Source organism: Taudactylus pleione, unplaced genomic scaffold (genome assembly GCF_031769625.1).
Source record: "Taudactylus pleione unplaced genomic scaffold, aTauple2 ptg000309l, whole genome shotgun sequence".
NCBI lineage: Eukaryota > Metazoa > Chordata > Amphibia > Anura > Myobatrachidae > Taudactylus > Taudactylus pleione.
In genome coordinates this window covers 4,395,016-4,414,514 of record NW_028284710.1, presented here as the reverse complement: position 1 = coordinate 4,414,514, position 19,499 = coordinate 4,395,016, and the positions used below count along the sequence as shown (strand labels likewise).

Below are 19,499 nucleotides of genomic sequence, written 5' to 3'. Positions count from 1 at the left end.
GTGCTGCAGGGCCGATCATATACTGTATATCTGGTGTACACACTCGCCGATGCACCATCACTCGACCGAACGATATATATTGTTCAGGCGTGTACCCAGCATAAGGAAACTTTCTTTATAGTTAACTTCATTATTTCTAATAGTTATAGATAATTACTACCGATGTGCCCTCATACACTATTGCTGCAGCCGTACCAAACAGCCCTTCTCGTGCACCAGATCCCGTGTGATGCAGCTTGTTTCGAGCATCTTTCTACTTCAGGGTCCATAGGGTATCCACAGGATACCTTGGGGTATAGGTGTGACGTCAGTCATCGGGCACCAAAGAGTTAAGCTTTCAGCCTCCCAGGATGCACTAGGTCCCCCTCCTATACCCCGCCCCCGAGCCAAGGCATCTCAGTTTCGTTTGGTGCCCGGCCGTAGTCGGAGGCACCTGCTAGAGGGGGGCTTAGAAGAGCCCCTGAAGCTTTTTCTTCATGCAGCTGTGGCTGCACATCTGGATGAACAGCATGGACAGTCAGTCCTGACGTCCATGCTGTCTTCCCTACACCCCGCCGGTACCAGAACGCCGGTACTGATCCAGGGATGCTGGTGGACATCTGGGGTCACAGCTAGCGGTGACCCCAGATGTTCCGGACCATGGCCGGATTCAAGGGGGACAGAGGTAAGCAGCGGGGTCCCGCGGGGGGTCCCCGCTGATCACATGGTCCCAAGTCCCCAGGCAGGGGGCTCCCTGGGGACTGGCTGCAGCGTGGAGCCGGGCGACCAACCTGTGCTTCCACTACCCCCTGGGACAGCGGACCGCAGCAGAGCGGTAGCGCTGCGGCGTCCCAGGGGTTAAATGCATGCCAGGGGAGTACGCCTTCCCTGTCTCACAGCCGGCGCCTCCCCCGCTGCACACAGCCCTCTCTGCACTGTGCTGACTGGCCCTGTGTCAGCGCTCCTCCCCCAGGCCAGCCTTCTCTCTGCTCCTCGGTGGCCATCTTTTCTGAAGCATGGTGAACGCTCCTGGAAGCCTGCATTGGAAGCATCGTGGTCTGGGTCCCCCCGCATACCTCTCCTCCGCTGTGGTCAGGTCTGTGTATGCAGCGCTGTGTCCTACCAGGCCCTGTGTCTGTGTAGTTGAGTGATCAGCGCTGTTAGTGCAGGAATTGTTATTTCTCTGCATTGTATGTGACTGTGCTAGCGCTGCTGCCTGTAACTTTTTTTCTAAACTGTCAGCTTTATACTGTCCCTGTTTTTTCTGCTAAGCCCTTGCGGTGCGGTGCTGCAGGGTGGTCTCTCGCCTCTTAAATATATAATTGGTGAGAGGGGTCACATACGTGGTGCCATCATGTCTGAAAGTGATTTTCCCCTCCGGCTACAGTGTACTACGTGTAAAGTACCGTTAGCGGAGGGGGAGGGTAGCGCGGAGGGCCTTTGCCGGCAGTGTTTGTCTATGGCGCGGCCTCTTACGGTTACTGCACCGGTACAGGAGCCGCCCTGGGCTTGTTTCGCTCAAGCGCTTACAGCCTTAGTGGGCCAGTTAGCTCCGCAGCCCGCGTTTACACCGATGGGTTTGTCCCAGCAGTCAGTGGTGTCGTCACCCATGCAGGGTTTCCCACGACAATTGGTGGTACCCCACAGTCTCCCTATTTCCCCGCTCCCGGTTTCTCAGGAGCCAGCGTGGGTTAACTCCCTGACGAGTTCTGTACAGCACTTGTCGGATGTGTTGCAAGGGGAGTCTGTGATGCGGCCACATAAACGGCCGGTGGCGTCTCTGTCGGCTCCTTATGAGGATGACGAGGGGACGTCTGATGATGGGGAGATTCTGGATCCTTACGATCAGGAACCTCTCCATGCTAAGGACGCTGATGCTAAGTCCAAAGTATATATTCCTGGACTTATTCGGGCGGTCCGCACAGCCTTGGTGATTGAGGACGAAGTTCCCCCAGCGGCTAAACCTAAGTATGCCTTTTTCAAAGATGTGAAGGGCGATGCCACAGTCTTTCCTCTTTCGGGTCAGTTGGTGGACCATTTAGAGGAAGCCTGGCAAAAGATACCAGCCGCAGAGACGCCTGGCGGTGGCTTATCCGTTCGCGGATAATTATTTTGCAAAGTGGGAATCCCCTCCACAGGTGGATTCTCACGTGACCCGTCTTGTCCATAGTGCCACATTGCCGATGCCATCCATGTCCTCCCTTAAGGATGCTACGGACCGCAAGGTGGAGATCTGCCTGAAGTCCGCTTATTCCCTTGCGGGGGGGGCAGCACGGCCGGCTATGGCCATTTGCTGGGTTGCCAGAGCGATGGAGCGCTGGGCGGATTCATTAGAGGCTTCTTTTGATTCCGACTGTCCGGCCGAATAGGCGGAGTTGATTGGCAATCTTCGTGATTCGGCCACCTACATCAACGAGGCGGCCCTAGACATTAGTACTCTGGTGTCTAGGATTTCTTTAGCAGCGGTAGCTGCCCGACGCAGATTCCAAAAAGGGTCTGGAGGCGTTGCCGTTTACCGGAGAAGTTCTCTTCGGTCCGGATCTGGATAAGATTGTGGCCACGCTGGCGGCAGCCAAATCGGCTTGTCTCCCGTCAGCCGCTGCTCCTTCTGGTTCTGGACCATCGTCCTTTCGGTCATCTAGGGCCCAGGGCAGGCCCAAACCACAGTCGTTTCCTCGGCAGGCTGGTCCTAAGAAATCGTCCAAGCCCCGAAAGCAGGCATGGAGTACCAGACGTCCGGCCCCCAAGCCAGATGACAAGCCTGCGGCCTGACGGTCCGGGCCTCCCTTTGGGGGATCCCAGAGTGGGAGGCCGCCTGCTGCAGATCGGCGAGTGTTGGTCGGCCACTACGACAGACACTTGGGTTCTGGAGGTGGTTTCCCACGGATACGCCCTCTCCTTCCGGCACAGACCCCTGGCTCGATTCTTCACCACGGGTCTACCATCAGACCGGAACAAGGCTACGGAGCTGCGGAAGGTATTGCACACTATGCTCCAGGCTGGAGTTATAGTGCCTGTTCCATTCTCCCAGAGGGGCCAGGGTTTCTATTCAAATCTATTTTTGGTACAGAAACCCAATGGGTCATATCGTCCGATTCTCAACCTCAAAGCACTCAACAAGTCTTTGCGGGTCCCGAAGTTTCGGATGGAGACCCTACGGTCCATCATTCTGGCGCTGGAACCTGGTTACTACATGGTGTCATTGGACATACAGGACGCTTACCTGCATGTCCCTATTCTTTTGCGCCATCAACAGTTCCTCAGGTTTGCAATCCGCAGCGACCACTTCCAGTTTCGGGCGTTACCTTTTGGCCTGGCGACAGCACCACGTGTTTTCACCAAGGTGATGGCGGTCATGGCGGCTTCTCTGCGGCTGCAGGGAGTCCGCATGTTGCCGTACTTGGACGACCTGTTATTGGTGGCAGGATCTCCAGAGCTCCTGTTACGCCACTTGGACCTGACCATTGCACTGCTGCAACGGCACGGCTGGTTAATCAACTGGCAAAAGTCCACTCTCATCCCATCTCGGAGGATTCTGCATCTTGGAGCCTTATTGTACTCGGGACAGCAAAGGATCTTCGTGACGGAGGACAAGATCTCTGCTTTACAGTCAAGGGTGCGCAGTTGTCTGCACAGCCGCCGGGTGTCCCTACACTCGGCGATGAGGTTACTGGGCTCCATGGTGTCGGTGTTCGACATGGTGGAATACGCCCAGTTTCACTCCAGACCTCTGCAGCACCTGATCCTGTCCAAGTGGAACGGGCTGCCTCAGTCTCTGAAGTCCCAGACGATTGTGATCACCCCGGAGGTTCGCCTGTCCCTTGCGTGGTGGTTACAGACGACCCACCTCAACAAGGGACGTCCGTTCTGGGTTCCAAATTGGGTCCTGTTGACAACGGACGCCAGTCTTCGGGGCTGGGGAGCAGTTTCGGGTCCACACTTGTTCCAGGGCAGGTGGACGCCGACAGAAGCGGAGCTTCCAATAAATATCTTGGAACTCCGTGCGGTCTTCAATGCTCTCCAGCAGGCACATCGGTTTCTCCTGGGTCACCCGGTGCAGGTCCAGTCGGACAACGCTACCACCGTGGCCTACATAAACAGGCAAGGAGGAACTCGCAGTCGGGCGGCTCTCGTAGAGGTCTCTCGGATCCTGGTTTGGGCGGAGCGCAATCTTCCGGCCATATCAGCGGTCTTCATCCCGGGAGTGCTAAATTGGGAGGCGGACTTTCTAAGTCGCCAGGACGTTCATCCGGGGGAATGGTCCCTGCACCCGGACGTTTTTCAACTGCTGGTGGACAGGTGGGGTCTTCCAGAGATCGACCTCATGGCGTCCTGGCACAACAACAAGTTGCCGGTGTACGGGTCTCGCACAAGAGACGAAGGGGCGTCTCTGGTGGATGCTCTGTCCGTCCGGTGGACGTTCCGGTTCGCATACCTGTTCCCTCCGGTCTCCCTTCTTCCACGGGTAATCCGGAAATTCAAACAGGAAGGAGGGACGCTCCTGTTGATAGCTCCTGCGTGGCCCAGACGGCACTGGTTCTCAGACCTTCAGGGTCTGTCCGTGGACAGTCCTCTGCGGTTGCCGCTACGACCGGACCTTCTGTCTCAGGGTCCTTGCCTTCACCCGGACCTGACTCTGTTGTCTTTGACGGCGTGGCTGTTGAGACGGCCATGCTGAGGTCCCGGGGGTTTTCCAGCTCTGTGGTGCGTACCATGTTACGAGCTCGGAAACCGTCTTCCGCGAGGATATACCATCGCGTGTGGCATACGTTCTTCCAGTGGTGTCGACCGAGAGGTTATGCACTGCGGGAGTTTCGTCTGTCTCGGATTCTCGCCTTCCTGCAAGCGGGACTAGATCATGGGCTTCGCCTTGCTTCTTTGAAAGTACAGGTTTCAGCCCTATCTGTCTGGTTTCACCGTAGGATTGCTACAATCCCGGATGTGCGCACCTTTATGCAAGGTGTTCTCCGCATTCAGCCGCCCTTTGTTCCACCTGTGGCGCCTTGGGATTTGGCTGTGGTCCTGAGGGCTCTCCAAGGACCGCCGTTTGAACCACTGGGCTCAGTGGATCTTAAATGGCTAACAGCTAAGACTGTTTTCCCTCTGGCCATTGCTTCTGCCAGACGTGTTTCTGAGTTAGGGGCTCTTTCTTGTAGACCCCCTTTCTTGGTTTTTCATGGGAACAGGGCAGTGCTCCGCACTCGGCCCGAGTTTCTTCCCAAAGTTGTTTCCCAGTTTCATGTTAACGAGGAAATCGTTGTTCCGGCCTTTAACTCACCGGGTCTTTCCGTGGGTGAGGCCTCTTTGGATGTTGTGCGGGCCTTAAGGACTTATGTTGACCGCACTTCTTCGTTTAGGAAGTCGGACGCTTTGTTTGTCCTCTATGGCTTCCGTAAAAAGGGTTGGCCTGCTTCAAAGCAAACTTTGGCAGCCTGGATCCGTATGGCTATTTCTGAAGCTTATCTTCATGAAGGCCTACCGGTCCCTCCTTCTCTGAAGGCTCATTCCACTAGGTCTGTGGGTCCTTCGTGGGCAGCTCGACGTGGTGCCTCTGCAGTCCAGATCTGCAAGGCTGCTACGTGGTCCTCTGTCCATACCTTCGTGAGGTATTACAGGTTTGACACCTTCACCTCTCAGGATGCTTCCTTCGGGCGGCGGATTCTCCTTTCTGCACAGGAGCGTCCCCACCCTTAAAGGATACTGCTTTGGGACATCCCCAAGGTATCCTGTGGATACCCTATGGACCCTGAAGTAGAAAATATGAGATATGGTAAGAACTTACCCTTGTTATCTCTATTTCTACGAAGTCCATAGGGCTCCACAGGACTCCCGCCCTGTCGCACCTGTGCTGCAGATGGGCTTTGCTCTGGTCATCGGTTTTCCGTCTCCCTCTGGTGAGAATGTGATTCTTGTATGTGTCCAGATCTTTGTTATCTCTCTACCTTCTCCTCCTCCGGCCTATGGCTTGGTAACTAACTGAGATGCCTTGGCTCGGGAGCGGGGTATAGGAGGGGGACCTAGTGCATCCTGGGAGGCTGAAAGCTTAACTCTTTGGTGCCCGATGACTGACGTCACACCTATACCCCAAGGTATCCTGTGGAACCCTATGGACTTCGTAGAAATAGAGATAACAAGGGTAAGTTCTTACCATATCTCATATTTTTTCACCTGAAAATGCATCTTAGTTGCAAATTGAATGTGACAAGCTGCTTTGCTAGACTGCACTGATTAATTTCATATGACACTTGTATCTATCTGAATCTGTATACGAAGTGCTACGATGCAGCGGCTATGGCTTTTTTCTACGCCATATACAAATTCTGGTGCACACCGATATACAAGTGTCTCATATCAAATTAATAGGTGCAGTCTGGTGAAGCATCAATTGCAACTGAGACACATCTTTAGGCGACAAGAAAACGCACTGCACAAGCCGTGTTGCACAGGACCTGGCGGCTCACTCAAGCCAGGAGCCTTGTGCCGCATGACGCATTCCGGCTAGGTGTATGAGGACACATCTGTAGTGCACTAATATTAAATAATATCTTTGTTTTGTGTCCAAGGGTCTGCAGCACCACACAGATGTGTCCTTGTAAACCTATTCTTTTCACACCATATAGCCATAAGACACCTGGTGCTACCCACATGTAGCGATACCCATTTTGCTACTTGGTCATCAGTGTGCATCTTCGTACTCCTATAGTGTACTAGGTACTTATGATTAGTGTTTTGGTGCAGCCAAGTTGCTAGTGTGTGGTGCGCTAAAAGTGGCCATTTGGCACGATTTGAGGATAGGTGTATGTGAACACATCTGTACTTGTGTGTCAGTTTTTGTGTCCAATTATCTGCAACACCATAGTGTTTGTCACATTGTTTTGTTTGTTTTCCTTAAACCACTCATTGTTTTTTGGTTTATGGGTGCAGTTTAGTGAAAAATGATACAGAAATTGCAACACACAGTTTCGCACAGTAATGATAGTCGGCCACCATGCGCCTCCATTGGCTGCATTCCATGCAATTTGCCTGTAATCTTTTACTGGAAATGGCAAATCACAAACGTAGTTTGTAGTCCATAACAACAGTGTGGCCATAATTAAACTTCCCCTATTCAGAGCCATCTGTAGCTTGATCTAACAATAACAATGTTACTAAATCTGCTTGGGAGACTAAGTTAGTCTAAAAAGTCGCCGTTAGGGGGAATATGGGGCTGCACAATGTGAAAACCTCTTAAGAAAGAACAGACAAATGAAAATCAAGACTAAGGCCCGCATTCAATTTGAAGCGAAAAGCAGAGATCCGCGTAAAGGTATCGCCGATTGCGACTTTTCGCCAGGCGAAAACTTATCTCCTTATTCAATTGAAAACACTTTGCGTACGCAAAAACACCATGCAATGTAATAGGCGGAAAAGATTTGCCTCTGAATGGGTAGAGAAAAAAAGTGCAAAATCTCTATTTTGGGGTGCAAAGGTGGGGAAAACACTCTGTACACTTTGGACAGCCTCCCAAAGGATAACTGCGTTAAAAAAAACATTAAAAAAAGTTAGGAACACCCCAAAAAAGCACTTTGAAAAAGGGGGTGAAAAAGTGCTTAGTGGGGGTACAAACATGAAAGTTGCGAAATAGACTTTTGGGGGTCTGCAAGTATGGGTGAGGTGTTTTTTTGGTTACAGGTGCTTGCTTCAGGTGCGTTTTTAACGTTTCTTATAACTTCACTTTAGCGACTTTTAAATATGCTTGCACCCATTTTCAAGTACCCCAAATTTGACAGGACTACTTATTTTCTCCTAAAAATACTGCTTTGTGCCATTCTTCACCACTTGTGCAAAGATGCTAATTAGAGGCAATTGTGCAAACTTAAGTACCCCAAACTGATTCATTAGGGCTAATCGGGCACTACTACATTGATCCCCAAAGTTTCTGCATCTTTTTGGGGGCTTCAGGCTGATTTCCCCGATTCAGACACCACTTTTCGCCTGTTCTGACTTCGCGTGTCTCCGTTTTCGCATCTTTTGGAATTGAATAGGGCGAATCACGGGTACGCGTACGATAAGTTTCTGCTTCTAAAATACGCGATGTAGGTGAAAATTCCAGCAGGGGAAACTTTATCACGTACGTGAAACTAATTGAATACGGGCCTAAGCTGTAATGAACAATTGCCTTTATTGTGTGACACTAATGAGAACACGGCATTTTCACGTTGTTTTCACACAAAAAGTTGCCAATAGGGGGTATATGGTGATGTTCAGAGTCCTGCTTTCCATGTCCTAATTTACGGACATTCTGATTGTTAGGTCAAGCTACAGACGATTATGAATAGGGGAAGTTTTATGTACATCCATGGTCTACTTTTCACCACTCCCAATCTTCATTAACCTCTTCTTAACTTGTATCACCTACTCTCTTTATACTTCTTTTCTTGCTTCTGCTGGGCAGGTCCTTTCTCTTCCCTAAGGGCAGTTTTCACTGCAGACTACAGTGCTGATAGAATGGTGGGAGCTGGGGCTTCATACGATTGTTCCCTGATTCCTCCTATTGAGAAATCTTGCTTGGAAAAAGACACTGTCTGTATGCACTACTGTGGATAAATCTAACATAGTCATGCTTAATGTAAGTACTGTAATGCTTTTCCTGCTAAATACACCTACAGTAAAGTGTATTTTATATATTTGTAAATATGCTTTAGATTTAAGTAGTTTTAAATTAATTTATTAATTTAATTAAAAAGTAAGGAGTGGGGAACACTGATAAGTCCTAATAGTATATATTTTGATATAATCCTATGCTACATATGTTTTTACTAAAGCAATGCTGTATAGAAAAGAGTACTCTTGTAATACATTAAGATGCGCTGGACCATTCACCTTCGTCTAGCAACACCTGTACCCAATAATAATGCATACTTCATAATCGTACACACCTCCAAATACATATTCTGTGCCTGATTCTGAGTAGCATGTAAGACCAAATGGTGAGGTTGCTAACGTTAGTTTTTTTGCATACTGCAAATGTGCCACAGCAAACATCCTGTCAGAAGCATTTAACCCCTTCTGTCCATACCTAAAATGGGCGTTATTGGGAGTACTTGTGTAAGATCCATCTCGTGGACAGAGTTACACCATAGTCATGTGTATTCTGAAGGGACACGTGTTTCAGTCTTATCTCTTTGCACCGAGCATGGTGGAGGTGTAAGTGCCGATATATAGTGTGTGGTTGTATATGTATAAACAGGCTGCTGTAGTAATTGTGTAAAGATCTATTTAATGGTTAAGCACAGTATTAACCTTTAAAATAATAATTATATACAGTCATTTATATAGTACAGGGTCAAATTAATTACTGTCAATGTGGCAACATAAGGCACAGATTATACATGCAGGGTAAAAACTATTGCACAGTACTGAGATACAGTTGGAGACAACTAGTAAATTCACCAAAGTCCAGTATTATGGGGGGATGATGAGTCCATGTGTGTAGCGTGCTACACAGTACATATAAGAGTCAATGGCCCAAATTCAATTCAAGGCGAAGATGAATGGCTGTGGGAAGGAGCCCCCAAAGCTATTCAATACACAGCGCTGTTTGGGCGGGCTAAGGGATTTCTTCTCGCACACCCTGGGGAAGCGAGGAGAAATCCGACAAAAGAGCCGGGTGCGCAGCTGTTTGCCAGCTTAGTGCGGCGCTAACAGCTGCGCACCCAGCACTTTAGTCAGAGAATGCCGGTTCTCGCGCCTGAACACCCAGTTTAAGTCGTGAGAACCGGCATTCTCTGATATAAACAATTCCCAACAAGGGGCACAGCGCGTTGTATTGAATAGCTGCGGTTGTCTCGTCCGCAGCTATTCATATTCGCATTGAATTGAATTCTGCCCGATCCCAGAGTGGCATCCCACTGTCCTGCTGAAGGTTCCCTTTGTGGTAGGCAGTGTTGGGCAGGAAAAAAGAGAAAAAAATATATACAGGTTGAGTCTCCCATATCCAAATATTCTGAAATACGTAATTTTTTTATCGAACTATGGCCATCTTGGTTACTTGACGTCTCTTGGGGAAAGTTGTTGCTCACTGACACTCCCATTTAAGACCAGCTAAAACTAGAGGCAAATATAAGAAATAATAAAAAGACAAAAGTACAGAAAGTTAAGAAATCTTTACTCTGGAATGAAGGCAAAAATAAAGACTAAGAAGATAACATCAAAATTGAAAAAATAGAAAGTAGCCAAAACATATTTGCGTTCTAAAGACGAGTGTTTCTGTATAATGTGTGCTTCTGTATAAAGTGTATCCATTTCCCTGTCAAAAAGGGAAATGGATACACTTTCTGTGCGCTTATTTAACCTGCTGCCCCCATCCACTCAGACCACAATGAGGGCCATCTCCAATCCCCCTATTAAATACACATTGAACACTGAAAATACTGTAGTGAGCGTGAGATGGCGCTGGTAAGTGAGAATAAAGAAATGAACAAAACAAATACTTAAATTTTTAAGATGCTAGGTCCAATTTGGATATTCAACCAACAAATGGAAGCCTCGTGAAGATGCTTAACATAAAAGAAAAAAAAAATTTGATATTCATGAGAAACACATAAAACAACTATCGCAATAATCCAACACAAATATACTTTGTTGAATAGTTGTACAGTAAGCGTACCCCACTCACACTAGCGGTGGGTGTAATCAAACTCATAAAGATATATTTTCAATAGACCACTTCCTCCATCAATTCCTTTGTGCACAAGATAAGAAAAAAAGGAAGAAACAAGAGCGTACCCTACTCAGTGAGCCGGAGATATGCCCCACGCTTCAAGGTATCTTTACGGAGGAGGATGATAGCACTTTAATCCTTATCCACCTCCTTCTCCAATGGCCAAGTTAATAATGTTGTAATTAATTCCTCTTAATTCAAAAAGATGGAAGGCAAACGGTAATAATCGTAGATACAATTTATTACCTCACACAACATAATAATTGAATAGTTAAAAATGTTGTCAACTACACAGATTTCAGTTCCTGTATATTGTGGACAATGGAGATGGTAACCAATAGAATACTCTGATCAGATGGTTTTGCAGAGTCCTTAGGTATTACCACAAAATCCAGTCCAAAACCCAGTAGTCCACCCTCACCAACGCGTTTCGACCCAGATAAAGACCCGTGGTACCGGGTCGAAATGCATTGGTGAGGGGTGGACTACTGGGTACTGGGTTTTGGACTGGATTTTGTGGGAATATCTGCGTTTAACAACTTTATTGGCTGCGGATTTCAGGACTCGGTAAACCAATAGAATACTCTGATCAGATGGTTTTGCAATCTCCATTGTCCACAATCTCCAGGAACTGAAATCTATGTAGTTGACAAAATTTTTGCTTTTCATTTATTATGTTGTGTGAGGTAATTATGTTGTGTGAGGTAATAAATTGTATCTACGATTATTACCGTTTGCCTTCCATCTTTCTGAATTAAGAGGAATTAATTACAACATTATTACCTTGGCCATTGGAGAAGGAGGGGGATAAGGATTGAAGTGCTATCATCCTCCTCCCTAAAGCTACCTTGAAGCACCCTTGTTTCTTCCTCTTTTTCTTATCTGTTGCACAAAGGAATTGATGAAGGAAGTTGCCTATTGAAAATATATCTTTGAGTTTGATTACACCCACTGCTAGTGTGAGTGGGGTACGCTTACTGTACAACTATTCAACAAAGTATATTTATTTGTGTTGGGTTATTGCGATAGTAGTTTTATGTGTTTCTCATGACTATTGAAGTTTTTTTTTTTTCTTTTATGTACAATCTGTCAGAACCTGGCCAGGAGTGGGCCCAGTTTATTACATGTAAAGTGTGGGCTCATATTGCTTGTGTAATGCAGTAATGAGGTGATGCAGTAGCATTACTTGCACCAATTGCAAATCTGAAATCGGCAGTGAGGGCGATGAGTGATGTCTGTCATTGTCACCAGATTATATACCAAATATATGGCAAAAGTGATTTTGTGATAAACGCTCAAAGTTTTCTAATGAACGCTTTTTATTAAGATTTTGTATAGACCGTTTTATTGGTAACAATTTGCCCCAACCCCTTAACAATTTATCCCCATCAGGGACAGATTGTTACAATTATTTTTGTGGATCAGATAAAATCCTGCTGTGAATGGAGTGATGACTGTATATACCGTGCTGCCCATTTGCAGGGCAGCGGCTGTTCGAGTCTAACATCCGTCCTTTCTGCAGTGTGTAGCAGGAGCTGATGCGGCTCGAGCAGTGCTAACATGCACCAGCTCTGTTTCCACTGGTAAGGCGGGCTCCCCCGTTACTTTCTAACGCATTTCACCCCTACGGGCTTTGTCAGAAAAAAAAGGGGAAAATTACTTTCTACTCTTTTAAAGGCACCAGCTTTCTTTAAATCCATTTTAATTGGTTATTTGCTAATTACACCATTAACCCTTTTCTGGGCAGGCATAATAAGCCTTTTATAATTGTTAATGGCATTATCTGTGCAAGCCATACTAAGTATACGTATTTAAACACATTGTAAAATCATCCAAAATAATTATATAACATTAATATTTAAAATCTTTGTTTCAAACCCTTTGTTTCAAATCATTAGGCCAAGCATTTTACCTTGTTTATATCCAGTGAAGATTAAATAACACATGTAACTCCTCTTCTAAACATACAATCTTACAGATTAAACATGCACCAAGAATATATATATATATGTGTGTGTGTGTGTGTGTGTGTGTGTGTGTGTGTGTATGTGTCTTTTATTTGGCAGTTTTAATGATTCTTACAGTGATGCTTGAAAGTTTGTGAACCCTTCAGAATTTTCTGTATTGCTGCTGAAATTTGGCCTAAAACCACCTCAGATTTTCACACATGTCCTAAAAGTAGATAAAGAGAACCAAATCAAACAAATGAGGCAAAGAAATTAGACGTGCTCATTTTTTAATTGAGGAAAATGATCCAATATGAAATATCTGTGGGTGGCAAAAGTATGTGAACCTTTGCTTCCAGTATCTGGTATGACCCCCTTGTCGAGCAATAACTGCTTCTAAACATTTCAGTTGATTGTTGATTAGTCCTGAACATCGGCTTGAAGGAATCTTAACCCATTCCTCCATATAAAACTGCTTCAACTCTGTTATGTTGGTGGGTTTCCTTCCATGAGCTGCTCGCTTTAGGTCCTTCCACAACATTTCAATTAGATTAAGGTGAGAACTTTGACTTGGCCATTCCAAAACTTTCAATTTATTCTTCTTTGACCATTCTTTGGTCGAATTACTTGTGTGCTTTGGGTCGTTGTCTTGCTGCATGACCCACATTCTCTTGAGATGCAGCTCATGGACAGATGTCCTGACATTTTCTTTTTTAGAATATTCTGGTATAATTCAGAATCAATTGTCCCATCAATGATGGCAAGTCGTCCTGGGCCATATGCAGCAAAAAAAGGCCCAAACAATGATACCACCACCACCACCGTGTTTCACAGATGGTATGAGGTTTTTAAGCTGGAATGCAGTGTCCTCCTTTCTCCAAACATAACACTCTCATTTAAACCAAAAAGCTCTATTTGGATTCATCTGTCCACAAAACATTGTTCTAATAGTCTTCTGTCTTGACCAGGTGATTTTTTAGCAAACTGCAGACGGGCATCCATGTGCTTTTTGGAGAGCAGGCTTTCTCCTTGCAATCCTGCCATGCACACCATTGTTGTTCAGTGTCCTTCTGATGGTGGACTCATTAACATTAGCTAATGTGAGAAATGCCTTCAGTTGCTTAGAGGTTACCTTGGGTTCCTTTTGTGACCTTTTTAACCATTAGACGCAATTGGCCTTTTTGTTAGTCGACCACTCCTGGGGAGGGTAACAATGGTCTGGAATTTCCTCCATTTGTACACAATCTGTCTTGACTGTTGATTGGTGGAGTCCAAACTCTTTAAGAGATGGTTTTGTAACCTTTTCCACTCTGATGAGCATCAACACTCCTCTTCTGTGGTCCTCAGAAATCTCCTTTGTTCATGGCATGATACACTTCCACAAACGTGTTGTGAACATCAGACTTTGATAGATTCCTGTTCTTTTAAAAAGACAATTTGTCCTCTCCTGATTGTCATCCCATAGATTGAAAATACCGGACTCTAATTTTACCTTCAAAATATCTGCTAAGCCTAAAGGTTGACCTACTTTTGCCATTTATAGATATCCACACAAAAAAATGAGCATGTCTAATTTTTTTGTCTCATATGTTTGATTTGGTTCTCTTTAGCTACTTTCAGGACTTGTGTGCACAGAAAATATAGGCATGCCACATATTATTTTAATCAGCAGAAGCTGCTTGTGCATCATATTCACATCACATTGCGTAGAAGATGGATTTGCACGAAAAGGCACTCAGTGCTACAGAGTCGCGCAGCGCTCACATGTTATGTTTGATATGACTAGTAGCGCATGGAGGTAAGATGTATGTGGGCACATCTGTAGGAGGTCGTGAGTGTTGACAGATGGTGGCTTATAAGGATGCACCAATCAGCACTAAAAGTGAGCATCTCAGTACTTGCACTTTCGAGCAAACTTGGAGGATTTTGTATCGGCATTCGCATAAGTCGCAAACAGGCAATTCCAAATAGACTCTACTGAGTGCGCTTTTGCTTTAGACAGTAGGCTCCACAGGAGGAAGGTGAGGAAATGACTGACAATCACCACCTTTACTTGGTAAGCACAAACTAAACTTGGTACCAGGCATATGTCTAATTAATGGTCTTGATACCAGATATTGTTATGAACATTAGCCTGGGCACCATATAGGGCTTTTCAGATTAGATTTGGCGTCAGGTTTGTGTCTACATTTATACTTTATAGCCTTGTACCAGATATGGTTATACATTTTAGTTGTGGCACCATCACGGCTCTTCTTTTTAAAGTAGGCACTAAATATGGCTCTACATATTACACTTTATATTTGATGTGGCTTTGCTTTGTAGGCTTGAAATCCGATATACCCAGGCTTGCTGACTATCTGACTACCTCCTCCAGGAGGGGGCAGCCAGGTCAGCGCTGCAAAGGGTGCGGCGGCAGCAGTGGTGGGCAGTGCGGGGTTGTGGTGGCACATTCGGGTCATCACAGCCCCGTTCCCGCTATAGAATGCTGAGTTTTCAAATCACATCATCTGACCCTTCGGACCGCCAGGTGATGGGGGGGGGGTGGGCCACGGGGGGTGATGGCCATATCGCGAGACTTGTCCTGTCTTGCAGGGGGCTGGAAGTGCCACCCAATTTTCAGGAAGTCTTCCAGCCATTGCAGGAGAGTCGCAAGTATGGATATAACTTTTCATATTAGACTTGCCATCTGCATAGTGGATGTGTCTTTCCATAGTAGGTGTAGCACCAAATAACCCTTAGCATAGTGATTCTCAAACTGGGTGCTACAGGGCACTTGCAGGGGTGCAACGGGTTGGTGGCCCAAGACCAAATAAAACATTTTATGGTCAGTGCGATAGGCAAAACCAGTGACGGTGGCTTACAATCATAAAATATGTGGACAAACAGAGGCTTAGCCCTGTCCACCACCACATAACGGAACCTAAGGATGACATGTAAGCACAATTCACTTAATACTTTTGCTGAATTTCTCAATAAGAAACTTTTGGCCTAGGGATACCGTGAAAAAAATTCTGATACTCTAGGGCGCCGTGATTCAAGAAAGTTTGGGAACCACTGGCTTAGCTTATAACAACTCCTTAGTTTTGGAACCTGCTGCTCATAATGTAAGTTCCTCTGGAGCTTGTACTGTTTGCCATTTGCAAAATTGTAATAACAGTGCCTGCATTTGCAAACTTGGGAACAAGTGCGACATCCATTACAGGCATCCCTATTCCATTAGTGAGGATATGACTATTTCTACCGTCATTGCCCACTTTCACCTAAACTCCACGGTTCTCTCTATATGCTTTCTTTCCTCTGTTCTGTTTCAGTTCATTATGGAAAAGGGTTTTTCTTTTTACCTTGCCCTCTCATATCCCCCTCTCTGGTTCTCTGTACTTTACAATCCCCTTTAGTGTTATGGATGTAATGAAGCTCTACATTTTATTAGGGTTGGGTATGAAATCCTGGGTGTTGGGATGCCGCTGGTCAGAATACCGACAGCAGCATCCCGACAGCCAGAATCCCGTAGGGAACACAGGTAAATGTTTTCCTCACCCTCCCTCCCCTGGTGCCTAACCCTAACCTCCCCTCCCTAGTGCCTAAACCCTCCTGCACCCTAGTCCTAACCCTCTCTGCCTGATGCCTAACCCTAACACCTCCCTGTAGTGCTTAACCCTCCTCCCCCTAGTGCCTAACCCCGCACCCTAACCTCCCCCTAACACCCCGGTACTTACCATCGGGATGCCGGTGACTGGGATACTGGTGACGGTATCCCGACCTGTCAGGATTTTTGGCGCGGGTATTCAGATCGTCGGCATCCCGCTCTTCGGGATACCGACTACATCCATTTTATTACTTGGGTCTGCGGCAGTACTATTATACAGGCAATTCTTTTAGGGTTGATGTAGACATCGGAACCATTCAACTTGGGACTCTACTAAAACAGGAGGCCCTGTGCAGAAGCCCCAGAGGCAGCCCCAAAAATCTGACCCTGCTCCACAGACACATGCAGTCTGCTCCAGATCAGTGACCATTTAGGTTGGTTGGCTCTGAGAAACTGAATGTAGATTGAAGGCATGATTATTTTCCAATGAAGCAATATATGTCCTCTTCAACTTAGTTGATAAAAACAATTGATTAAAAAAAGAATCAAATCGAATGGGTTTTTGTGCATATGGGTCTGTATAGTGTAACTGGCCTTGTAGTATGTGCAAAATCACCTCCAGTTGAGCTGTGCAATATGGCTGTTAGTAAGGCATGTAAAATTGCAAAGGGTCTAAAAACAAAGAAGCAGCAAGTTTTGTGAAAACCAATACTTGGCATTCTCAAAACTTTTGGCAATGGCTGTATAACCTGTTTGAGATCTCAGGTAAAAATGTAATATTTCTATTCCGCAGATAAAAAGTAAAGGAATGGAGAACTACTGTTTTGACTACAATCCTCCAAGTGAGAATGAAGTCACAGGACAGAAGATTATCCTATACCCATGTCATGGTATGGGACAAAACCAGGTATGAGAAAATATGCAACGTTCATGCATTTCTGTATAGGTCCTATGTGTAATGGACAATAAGCTGCTTATACTAGTTTACTATCTGTGTTTTGGAACTACAGATGATTCCATATACAGCTTCTTGCTTAAACAGCCCTTCTTTGTACCTTCAAATGTGTCTTATTCGCTCAGCGATGCAAATAGGATGCACAAGCAGCTTCTGATTATGCGGCATGCCTATATTCTGACGTTAGTGTCACAGCCACTGACACTGTAATGTAGCGTATTTCATGCAGATATAGCCGCGGTCGCACACTGAATATAGGCATGCTGCATATAATTTCAATCAGCAGAAGCTGCTTGTGCGTCATATTCACTAGGTGCTACAGAGTCGCACGGCGCTCAAGCGTTCTGTTTAATGCGACTTGTAGCGCATGGAGGATAAATGTATGTGGACACATCTGTACTAATTTGTTAATTTGTCTTACTACTAGTTTTTCTCAAGGTGTCATTGTCATTCCTTAAGGTGGGTACACACCTGACAGATATATCTGCAGATTGAGTGATCTGCAGATATATCTGCAGAAGGTGGTCGTTCATACACACTGAACGACCATCATCTGCTGTTGCAGCGGGTCGATACGGACTGGGGGCAGGTAGGGGACGTGGCCTAATTGCTGGAGGCGTGGCCATGCCCCCTTAGGGGAAATAAAAAACATTTCCGACGCGGCGCTAGGTAGGGGGGCGCTGTATGCCCCCTAGCCCGGCGCACAGCCAATGGGGGGCACAATCAGCATGATCGCTCCAACCCTTTGGCATAGGACATTGCTTGGGCTGCTGCTTTAGCAGCCTCGGACAGTCTCCCAGTGCAGCCCAGCACACAGCAGCATGTGCTTGGCTGCTGTGGATGGGAAGCTGTGCCGGACCCGGGTAAGTAGTACCCGCTCGCGGCTGAAATGCCCCGCCCCCCCTCGCTGCACCCCTGTGTACGGGCGATCGGCTGGTCGCCCGTACACACTTGCCGATGGACAGATAAGTCTGCAGACATATCTGTTCATTGGCTGTGCAGCACAGCCAATGCGATATGTCTGTGAACGATGTCGTTAACAGACATATCGTCTGTACACACTGGCCGACGGAGGCACGATATATTGGCCGATCAGTTGATCGGTCAATATATCGTCCAGTGTGTACCCAGCATTAGTCAGTCATTTAGTAAGTGGCTGCTATCAGTAGGCAATGCCAGATATTTTGAACAGCAGAAGTAAAATATCATGAAATAATTGCCAAAAACCTATGTACTGTAAATGAAAAGGTTTATGAAATTGCAAAACACTGGCGCAAATACACAGCAATATAGCAATATGTATTTTACGCTTAGTAATGAGTAATAGAAGCCAATACATTATAGATTATAATTTAGTTTTCCCCTGGATTTTGTTTTTTCCAGTTCTTTGAATACACAACTGATAATGAGATCCGATATAACACTCGTCATCCTGAAGGCTGTGCAGCTGCAAATCAAGATTCAGATCACCTGACAATGTTCTTATGCCGGGAAAATTGGCAAGATGTGCCTGAGAACCAGAAGTTTATTTTGAAAGAGGTATGGTTCACAATGGCATGAATAATGCTACTTTTACAATGACTCATTTCTAAAGCTTTTCTGTAGAAATTTGCAGTAACCTGAAAATGTAACATAAATTTTCTTTGTACAGAACCACACATTGAGAAATTTCAGTCACAAGGGGGATCTTTTCATTAAAAGCATTTATTTTTATTTTTTTACATCATATGTAGTGTATTCAAAGGGATCACATTGCCCTGCTACTTTGAAACTACATTGTGACAACCTAACCCCCCTCCCCTTCCCCCCCCACACACACACTATCACAGGCACACCATGTTTGGCCTCAAGAGCAGAAGTGGGACTTATATAGAGTTGGATGCAACTTGTGCATAAAATGTAGGTGTAAATTGTGTTCATAAAAATATGCAATTTACGTCATTTGTAGAGAGACAGGTATATGAAAATATCTGCAACTTTATGAACTTCAGATAATTGGCTTAGCGGTGACTGCACACATTGCGTGCAGCTGCTACCACTTTCCTGTATGTGTCAAGACAAAGGCGCCCCCATCATTATCGCCACCACTATACCTTCATATGGCGCAGATTGGGAATCAAGTTATGAATGGTCAGTGGCACTGATTGTTCAGTTTTTGTTTTTTTGTTTTGTTTTTTTTAGTTTCCATTGCTCCCCTAACATGCACATGCTCACTAAATTGGCCACAGGTGCCGCCAGGTAGGCAGGACCAGCTCATGCTCTATATGCCTTCATGCACCGTTCGCCAATATCAATAGAGCAAACTATTTTATAATACTTTGCAGCAAT

General features: G+C 45.9%; 1 protein-coding gene across 1 annotated transcript in view; it reads left to right on the top strand.

Moving 5' to 3' along the window:
• The window catches only part of GALNT12 (polypeptide N-acetylgalactosaminyltransferase 12), a 75,917-nt gene that overhangs the window by 54,404 nt on the left and 2,014 nt on the right, over nt 1-19,499 (top strand). The window contains exons 8-9 of the mRNA XM_088442273.1: nt 17,010-17,123; nt 18,555-18,710. Coding sequence (XP_088298399.1) covers nt 17,010-17,123; nt 18,555-18,710 — 270 coding nt within the window. The remainder of the gene's footprint in view (nt 1-17,009; nt 17,124-18,554; nt 18,711-19,499) is intronic.